We start from the raw sequence: 10,000 nt of genomic DNA, 5'->3' as shown, positions 1-10,000 counted from the left end.
TCTTCTCCGCCGCCCCTGCGAGAGAGAGAGAGAGAGAGAGAGAGAGAGAGGGGAGGAGTCAAACGATGGGCAGGGGGAGGAGTTAACGTGAGGGGGCAGGGGGGTTTAGAGAGGGGGCGGGGTTAGAAGATTCATTCATCGTACCCATTGGCTGTCCAACCCTGTTCCTGGAGATCTACCGTCCTGTAGGTTTTCACTCGAACCCTAACAAAGCACACCTCATTCAACAGCGAGAGATCTCGTTGAGCTGCTAATTAGTAGAATCAGGGTGTGTCAAATTAGGGTTGAAATGAAAACCTACAGGACGGTAGAACTCCAGGAACAGGGTTGGGCAGCCCCGATCTTACTCATGCCGGCAACCTTTACCACTGAAACCGCACTGAATGCAACTCCATCGAGCCCTGTCAGTCTTCACGCTGCGCTGTCTCTTTGAACATAATGCGTGATAAATGTACCCGGTACCTTGGCAAACGCTCACGGAGCCTGGTTATGCCAAGAAAGCACTTTTGATCGGAATTAGACCGAAGGGTGTGGAGGGACGGGCCGCATTTAACATGCGGAAGAGATTTCAAAGAAGACAAATGGCTTTTAATGCACAACGAATAAAAGAAAAGTGGATTTAAAATGTGTGAGAGGGGAGGGTAAAAGCGGCGGGGTGGGGGGGCGGGGGGGGGGGGGCGAAGAGAGGAACAGGAAGTGGAGAGCATAGGACCCTAACACAACACCACACTTACATTGCAGATATATATATATATATATATATATATATATATAGTGATAATTTGAGGATATATTTTATTTAAATGCATTGCAGTATTTTCCTGTTCAGTAAGGGGGGGGGGGCGGCAGAGAAACAGGAAGTGGAGAGCATAGGACCCTAACAAAACACCTTCACTTACATTGCAGATATGGACTATATATTGTGATAAATTGAGGATATATTTTATTTAAATACAGTGTGGTATATGCCTGTTCAGTAGGGGGGGGGGGGGCAGGGGTGGTGGTTTCTGGGACGGGGGAGCTCACTCTGCAGGCAGTCGGCGTTGAGCAGGTCCTGGCACTTTTCGTGGCACTTGACCCCGCACTCGGTGCACCTCATGCCCTGGCGGGCGATGCCCCACAGCAGCCCCTCGCACTCGTAGCAGTAGGTGGGCGTGGTGGCCGTCCACACCTCGAAGTTGTGGGGCGTGGTGCAGGAGATGGGGTAGATCAGCGCCTGCAGGGTCTTCTTATACACGTGGCTCTTCTGCAGAGGGACGGACAGAAAGACAGAGGGACAGATGGTGGGACAGAGGGACGGACGAAGAGACAGACAGAGGGACAGATGGTGGGACAGATGGAGGGACGGACGTTGGGACAGAGGGACAGATGGTGGGACAGGGACGGACAGAGGGACAGATGGTGGGACAGAGGGATGGACGGAGGGACAGAGGGATGGACAAATGGACAAAGGGACAGACGGTGGGACAGAGGGACGGACAGAGGGACAGATTGTGGGACAGAGGGATGGACGGAGGGATAGATGGTGGGACAGAGTGACGGACACAGGGACAGAGGGATGGATGGAGGGACAGATGGTGGGACAGAGCGACAGACACAGGGACAGTGGGTGGGACAGAGAGACGGACGGAGGGACAGATGGTGAGAAAATCTCACGCCGCTGAGAGGTTTTGGGGTCTCAGGCGGCAGGCGGAAGGCAGACACTCACCAGCTCCTCGTTATTCAGCGTGCTGGAGGCCAGAGCTGAGGTGATCCCGGCCTTACGAGAGTTCTGCACTAAAGACTGCAGGGAGAGAGAGAGAGAGAGAGAGAGAGAGAGAGTGAGGGAGAGAGAGAGAGAGAGAGAGAGAGAGAGAGAGGGAGAGAGAGAGAGAGGGGTAGGGAGTGAGAGAGAAAATGAGAAAGAGTGAGAGATACCAAAAGAAAAGGGGAGAGGGGGTGAGAGAGTGAGAGAGCGAGAGAAAGGAGAGAGAGGGAGGGAGAGCGAGAAAGAGAACAAGAGAAAGGGGGAGAGAGAGAATGAGAAAGAGGGAAAGAGCGAGCGAGAGAGGGGAGAGAAATTGAGGGAGAGAGGGAAAGAGAGAAAGAGCAAGTGAGAAGGAGACAGAGAGAGGGAGAGAGAAAACTGTGAGTATGAATGCATACTAAACAGAAAATAATAGAAAACAGTGCTTAAGGACACCTGAACCCAATGCTCCTGTTACAAAATCATTATAATGACTTATTAGCAAGAACATTACTAAATAACAATATCAGCAGCTTTAATATTTGCAAGCAAACAATGCCCTAATGAGCAGGATTTGGTTACGGCTAACGGTGCCCGTGCTAAGAATCGTTCACTCATTATTTCAGGACTGCTCACGCTGACGAAGATCAAACGATTTCATCCATCCATCCTTCCATTTCTGACTCTCTGTGTTCCTGCCGTCCCGGGGCAGAGGACTGCTGGGGGGTGTTCAGGTTCAGTCTGGCGCTGTGCTTTCTCAGCACTCCCCAGAGTCTAGGCCGGTGGTTCTCAACTCGGGCCAGAAAGGGCCGGTGTGGGTGCAGGCCACTGTGCTTACTCAGCGTTCCCCAGAGTCTAGCCCAGTGGTTCTCAACTCGGGCCAGAAAGGGCCGGTGTGGGTGCAGGCTTTTGCTCCAACCAAGCAGTTACACACCTGATTCCACTGGGGAGATATAGCTCAGGAGGTAAGACCGATTGTCTGGCAGTCGGAGGGTTGCCGGTTCAAACCCCGCCCTGGGCATGTCGAAGTGTCCTTGAGTCAAGGACACCTAACTCCAACTGCTCTGGCAATGAGAGGCACATGAAAGCGCTTGGATAAAGCGCTCATATAATGCAGTCCATTTACCATTTACCACTGATCAAGGTCCTTAGTAAAGACTCCAAAGGTTGATTAGTAGAATCAGGTGTGTTATACTGCTTGGTTGGAGCAAAAGCCTGCACCCACACCGGCCCTTTCTGGCCCGAGCTGAGAACCACTGGTCACACTGTGTAAATGATTTTGCCAGTGGACCAGTTGGGGTAAAGGACCTGAGCGGCCTATTTCCCGCCATCGCGTTCTCGCGGGTTCTCGTATTCCTTCCTTCACCCTGCGCACAGCTAACGCGATTAGCCAGCCGGAGCTAACGCAGTCGGGAAGCCGGTCTGCATGTAGAGCGGGAGTCCGGAGAGGAAGTTATCCAGATGTATGTTTCTAAATGACTTATTTTAAACCACAATAAATTGTTTTTTTCTTTTACTGTACTCATATGTGCACATGGGCGTCTGTTAAGCACTTTGTGCTGACTCGGTCAGAAAAAGTACGATATAAATCTGACTGACTTGACTTGACTTGAAGTGGGGCGGCAGTGTAGTATAATGGCTAAGGAGTTGGTCTTGTAACCTAAAGGTCGCAGGTTCGATTCCCCGGTAGGACACTGCCGTTGTACCCTCAGTTGAGCAAGGTACTTAACCTGCATTGCTCCAGTATATATCCAGCTGTACAACGTAAGCCGCTCTGGATAAGAGCGTCTGCTAAATGCCTGTAATGTAAGGAAAGCAAAGCACTGAAGGCTTTTCTTCCTTCACACGTAGATACAGTGCGGTGCGAGGGACTTGGCGGCGGATTGCAGAGGCTGCTGGGAACTGACGGGAGAGCTAACTCCCAAGGAGCCACCGCGAGCCGAGGCACTCACGCCAACATCCTGATCTGCTCTTGCATCAGCGAACCGAAATCCTCCAAAAATCCCCCAAAAAGCCCTTTTTACGAGAGCGGGTTTGGGTTCTCTGTCTGCTGCCACGCTCAAGACATTTCGGCTGAGAAAAGACTTCCGTGCCCGGTCCGTGAGCTCGACATTTTAACAGGCTGGTCTCTCGTGGTGAAGAAGACGACAAGAACTGTGTGGAATTAAAACCGCCGTTCTTTTTTTGCAAGTTTCAGGACTCCGGTGAAAGTCTATAAAACTCTTGCGGTTCTGTATTTCGGGACAGTGGTACTCTCGTCGCTGGGCTCAGTTACTTACCATCGCCTGTAGGGCCGGTTGGTCGGGGTACAGAGAAAAAAGAGAGAGAGAGAGAAAAAAAAACACAAGAGTCAGAGATCGTGGTACACTTCTACTGCAAACAGAGCAGCAGTCACACTGACAGGACAAAGACAAGGACCATGGGTGACTATGACTAATACAGGGACAAGGGCTGATTAGATGTAGAGGTGTTATAACAAAATGGCTGTCTCGCAGAGACGGGAAAGCTCAAAAAAAATCCAGACATTTCAGCGGCCCTGACCGTAACCTCGGGCACAAATGAGGACTGCCAAGCCTGCCCGCTCTCTGTTCTGGCCGCTCTGATTGGGCCCCGTGCAAATGGAGCTTCAGTCTACCCGTTACCACGGTGACTCAGGCTCCACCAGTCTGTCTGCGAGTGTGTGTGTGTGTGACAGCAGAACGGATTAACTCAGACAGACTGCCGGGCCTCTCCGGTGCGATCGGGATAATTTTGGATTTCGGCCGCCGATTTTTTTACAGCGGCGCGTCCGAAATTTCGTGGTGAGCCTCTGCCGCCGCTCGTCAGAATGGTGAGGCCAGAGCTCACGACTGGTTGACAAAGTGAAGAAACGGAAATAAAATGACAGGGCGTCGAGCCTGTCACACATCCGTGTGTTGACAAAATGTTTTTGTCTTTCTCTCATTATAACGACTTTTGCAGAAATACATCGAAATGAATGATGAATACGAAATAGTGCATAACTTAAAAGGGAAAATACAACCAGTTTATACCAAGTTACAAAAAAAAAACGGTAACATTTTTCTGAGGTCACCAAGGTTCTCTTACTTCGGGCCCTAATTCTGTGGTCAAGTTGCAAATGTAAAACCCTGCTGCTAACTCCTGCTGTTAGCGAATTTATGGGGCTCCAGCTCAAACCTCGTAATTACGTGACTAGAAAAGGTAGTGCATCAGCAGCAAAAGAGGTGTGTTCAGGAAGAACAAATTACCTGTGGGTGTGGTGGGAGGTTGTTTTCATTATGGCTGTATGGATCGGCTGTTTTTCCCCTGTATCGCTGATGCACATTGACCACAGAGAATACCCGCATAATCTATGAGTTAGCGCTAGCATTGTCACTAAAATAGGGACCTTTTGTGTCATCAACGCTGGGATATCCTCTCTCTGGTTACTATTAAAGTAGGGCCGTGTTACTGAGTCAGAGTCGACTGCTATGAGACTTGATTCACCCCCTCAAGCTGTTAGCCTCTCCGCGCGCGAGATTAGCACACAAGCGCTAACATTATAACGGGTTCTGCCATATTACTAGCGCTTGTTTTAGCGTTAGCACGGCGAGCACCCAAAGATAAACCTGGGCGCCCCGGGACCGATGGATAAACGACGACGACAAAGACGTTTATGGTCGGCCCCGACATCGCGCTTTTCGAGGTGTTGCCCCCGCGTTCTCGGAAGCCATCCGGCATCAGCCACTGCCTGGATTGGCGAGGAGGGACGAGGACGTTTCGGTCGGGCCCGTCTAACTAACTGTCTTCTCATTCTGCGCTGAGAATGTTTAACGTGCGCTTCCGGTGTCCTCTTAAAGCCTTAACGATTTTTTTAAAATAATAAATGCATTTCTGAACTCCCATCGCTCTCCGGGAGCGACAGAAAGTTCGGTTTTTTTTTTTTCCTGTTTCATGCACTTCGGTTGACTTGGGAGGCTGCGCCAGACCGTTATTTAGACTCTTACAGGAAGCCTCTGGTGCCACGAAGACATTGATCTGCGTTCTGGAACCCCACCAGATCCCTGAATAGACTGCATTCCAACAGCCGCCATAACCATCGTTATTATATAACATGCCCAGCTGCCCAGTTTTTAAAAAATGACAGATCCCCCCCCCCCCCATTTATATTCAGTGTTAACATGCATCATCTTTCTTCTGTGCACCCTAGCATTCGCCAGGTTGAGGGGGTCAGTGAATAATTTTATATTTATTTTTCAACCCACTCAAATGTTTTTTTTTCCCTGCTAAGGTCCATCTTTCCCACCGGAAAATGTTTACTGTTAAGTTCTACATGACAAACTGTTAATTGAGCAATATGAGAGAGACGGGATGTTTGATTGATTAACAGATAATGTCCCTTTTTTTTCAGAACTGGTGGAAATGTCAGTAGTCGAAAGGAGACAGCCTCCATCCATCATGGCCGCTCTAATATACTCTATTCCACACTATTCTAGAGGAAATTCTGAGGTAGGATTTCTAGGCAGGTGCATTGAATCAATACGATTATTTTTTATTATTTTTCATTACTATCATTCTTCGAACCTATTTTTTAAGTTTCCCCGTTAATTAAAATAAACACTTCTGTAAGGAGGCATGAAGTGTATTTTCAAAGGCATATCACCGTCAGAAAAATGATATATACAGACTAAGGCACGGGTGTTAATTAGTGTCCTATGGGACCGATCGGTTTACAGTAAAACTCCATTATCCCTGGAGTTATGCCACAGATCATTTCTGAGAGATGAATCCTATTCCAGGCAGCACGGTGATCCATTAAGCATGCCTAGCGACAGCGAAACGTGCCGGTGTCGTTCAGACAAACGCTGATGAATGGCACAGATGACAAGGCTAGGCTGGACAGCCGTGCCCTTTGGAGAGAGAGAGAGAGACGGAGGGGGAGATAGAGGGAGAGACGGAGAGAGAGACAGAGGGAGAGACGGAGGGTGAGGTGGAGGGAGAGATGGAGAGAGATGAAGGGAGAGACAGAGGGTGAGATGGAGGGTGAGGTGGAGAGAGAGATAGATGGAGAGATGGAGAGAGATAAAAGGAGAGGTGGAGGAAGGGATAGAGGGAGAGACGGAGGGTGAGGTGGAGGGAGAGATAGAGGGAGAGATGGAGGGAGAGACGAAGGGAGAGACGGAGAGATAGAGGGAGAGATGGAGAGAGAGACAGAGGGTGAGATGGAGAGAGAGATGGAGGGTGAGATGGAGAGAGAGACGGAGAGAGAGATAGAGGGAGAGAGGCCTGCTGGCGGTGGCTTATTTCCACCATCTGCTTCAGTGTGCTTCTCAACCGCCTGGCACAACTACAGAAAGTCTCTCTCTCTCTCCTCCCCCCTCCCTCTCTCTTTCTCCCTCCATTGCTCTCTCTCTCTGTCTCCTCTCCCCCTCCATCTCTCTTTCACCTTCCATTGCTCTCTCTCTCCCTCTGTCTCCTCCTCCCCTCCATCTCTCTTTCTCCCTCCATTGCTTTCTCTCTCACACACACTCTCTCCTCTCCCCCCCTCCCTCTCTCTTTCTCCCTCCATTTCTCTCTCTCTCTCTCTCTCTCTCTCTCTAGGCAATGTAGCCACAATGACAGCAGGATCTCCTTCCCTCTGAATCAGTGGGCCTGCATAGGCATGCAGGAACACTGGGAGGGAGGAAAAGCAGGAGACGGACCGTGGGGCGTTTGCTCTAATACTCCCCAAGTTAAACATGCATGTTGTGCATCATATCCTCCATTTTGTCATTGCATCATCTAGTCCTCTGTGGCTGATGGGCTTCTACAAACATTGCAACAGCGCTCATTTCTCTCTGGGAATTCGCACTCCTCCTCCGGGATGGAGGGATGGGAGGGAGGGCTTGCGTGCGGCTCGGAGCGCACACGTGTTTTGGGTGCAGGGGAACACCCCTGCAGACCCACAGCAACCCCCCTCCCCACGGAGGGGCTCTCCTGGGGTCACGTCGGGAGAACTCCACCAAACACGCCCCATTCCACGCTGGGAATTAATTACACATTTGTGTGATACACAAACGCCAGGCCGGTGTTTTTTCTCGCACAAAACAACGGTTGCCGTGAGCCACTGGCCATTCTGTTGACCTTCTAGTGCCAATTAGTCACTGTCTTCGGAGTCGTGTGCGTAATGAAAACTTGGTCCTGAGACGCGCAAGACAGGCAGTCGATAGAATACAACTCCAGTCGCGGACTCGTCTGGGGAATGCGGAGACGCGATCCGGCCAATCAAAATTCAGCAGGAAAAGCCCTTGAGTGCAAGGAGATGGACAGACAGCTGCGATCTAATTGGTCCTAAGGGTCCGAAGCTCCGTCCACAGTATTGTAACAGTCCACAAATACGGCAGCGAGAGCCAATCGCAGAGAGAGCTCAGGTATCAATGAAGCTATGGAAAAAAAATCCCAGTGTAAATGAGCCCAGCAGAACGGACCAACTGACAGGATGGACGATGAGTGACAGGTAGAACTGACACGAGGATGTTTCGGGAGAAGGAAATGAGCATATTAATGTGGAGGCCCAGAGCTGTGGCAAACACAATAATGGAGAGTCAGATGAGGAGTTCAGTATCACTGGGTATGAGTGAAAACACAAACTGGATTTATGGATGTATGTAAGTTGTAGCGCGGGGCTGCCCAACCCTGTTCCTGGAGATCTACCGTCCTGTCCCGGTTTTCACTCCAACCCTAACAGAGTGCACCTCATTCGACCGCCAGAGATCTCATTGAGCTGCTAATTAGTGTAGAATCAGGTTGAGCCAAATTAGGGTTGAAATGAAAACCTACAGGACGGTAAGATCTCCAGGATCAGGGGGTTGGACATCCCCTGTTGTAGCGTAGCGGCTGCAGGTCTCACCAGATCTCTAACTAGGGGGATGGCCTTCCTCTTCCGGAGGTCCGGCATGCTGTCTATGCTGTACAGCGCCCCTCCCGGCCTGTGGGAAAGAACAGCGACCACGGTGAGAACACTCTCCTCCAGATACAGAGCATTCTGACACGGAGCCATTTTGGATGCCCAGCTGCAGGACAAATGCCTTGTGCCCTGTAATGCAGTGCCAGGTTTGAGGTAGATGACTAGTTGGGTAGGTGGTTATTACATACTGGCTAGTTCAAGAACCAGTTGAAGTAAGATCTGTGGTCAATTGTAAATCGCAAAACTGTACATTGTAGGGGGAGCTAAAATTCTGTAATTTTAAAATTCTGTAAAATTATGGAAATTCTGTAACAGAACTGTCCTGTTGTAACATGACTCTGTGTGGAATAAGATTTACAGACTGGTGAAGAATAAAACAAGCAATTCCCGTATATACTGTGCCTCTGCATATCTCTCACTCTCTCTCTTTCTCTCTCTCTGTCGGACACACACACACACACACACACACACACACCCTCTCCTGACAGCATGATGTATGACCAGGGAGAAACAGACGTCCTTGAATTAAAGCACTTTTTCTTATGCGACTGCACGGCACCAACGGAACGGAAATTTTACAGCGGGCCGAGCGTTAGCATTAGCCTCATATTACCACTTTCAGCCACGAAAGTGTTCGTCATGTTTATACACCCGTTCTTCTTTAATTTTACACGTGTACTGTAAAGCAGTCTTTCGCGTGCAGCCCGTTAAAGTTAAAGTCTCATCTACGGCGCGGACATGTTTACTGCCGCCAGCGATGCTCAGCCCGTGTGTTTTTCAGCGCTGTTCGAAACCTGTTCTCATGTGCTTTGCATCCAGTGTCTCCAGGGACCGAAATGTTAACTTACCCCCCTTGAAACCACAGCGACTGGGAGCCAGACGTCTCCCCACGGGCCTGCAGAGGGAGGGGTGGAGGGGTGGAGGGGTGGGGGGGTGGGGGGAGGGAGGAGTTGTTAGATCAGAGCACTGTGTGGCCCCCCCGTTCCCCATTTCCCCACTGCTGCAAACTCGTATCGCCCTCCCGTGGGTATTGCAGAACATCCCTGATCTCAGTCAACAAGCAACTGTAAACTCCGGCTCAACTCTTCTGTTCAGCTGGAAGAGGACCTAGGGTAGCAGACTGCTGGTGTACTGAATGAGCACAGTCACTCTGTGACTCACTCATGTCAGAGATGACACTTTGAATCTAGGAGGTATGTGGAGAAAGTTTACATAACCCCGTGTTTTCTTATATTTCTTCACTTCTTCATCTCATGTCTACAGCTGATCTCATTTCAGGGCAGTGGGTCCCAAAACTTTTTTAGTCAGGCCCCCATTTGGCAATAGGACATTTTTTGAAAGCCCCCTGA

General features: G+C 50.0%; 1 protein-coding gene across 1 annotated transcript in view; it reads right to left on the bottom strand.

Moving 5' to 3' along the window:
• unc13a (unc-13 homolog A (C. elegans)) overlaps positions 1 to 10,000 on the bottom strand; it is a 60,618-nt gene that overhangs the window by 30,923 nt on the left and 19,695 nt on the right. The window contains exons 12-16 of the mRNA XM_064330289.1: positions 9,500 to 9,546; positions 8,595 to 8,673; positions 1,709 to 1,783; positions 1,027 to 1,246; positions 1 to 15 (exon numbers count right to left, since the gene is read on the bottom strand). The exon at positions 1 to 15 is cut by the window's left edge and continues 213 nt beyond it. Coding sequence (XP_064186359.1) covers positions 1 to 15; positions 1,027 to 1,246; positions 1,709 to 1,783; positions 8,595 to 8,673; positions 9,500 to 9,546 — 436 coding nt within the window. The remainder of the gene's footprint in view (positions 16 to 1,026; positions 1,247 to 1,708; positions 1,784 to 8,594; positions 8,674 to 9,499; positions 9,547 to 10,000) is intronic.

The sequence above is a fragment of the Anguilla rostrata genome, chromosome 4, assembly GCF_018555375.3.
Source record: "Anguilla rostrata isolate EN2019 chromosome 4, ASM1855537v3, whole genome shotgun sequence".
Lineage (NCBI taxonomy): Eukaryota > Metazoa > Chordata > Actinopteri > Anguilliformes > Anguillidae > Anguilla > Anguilla rostrata.
This window is presented reverse-complemented; position numbering and strand designations above follow the sequence as displayed.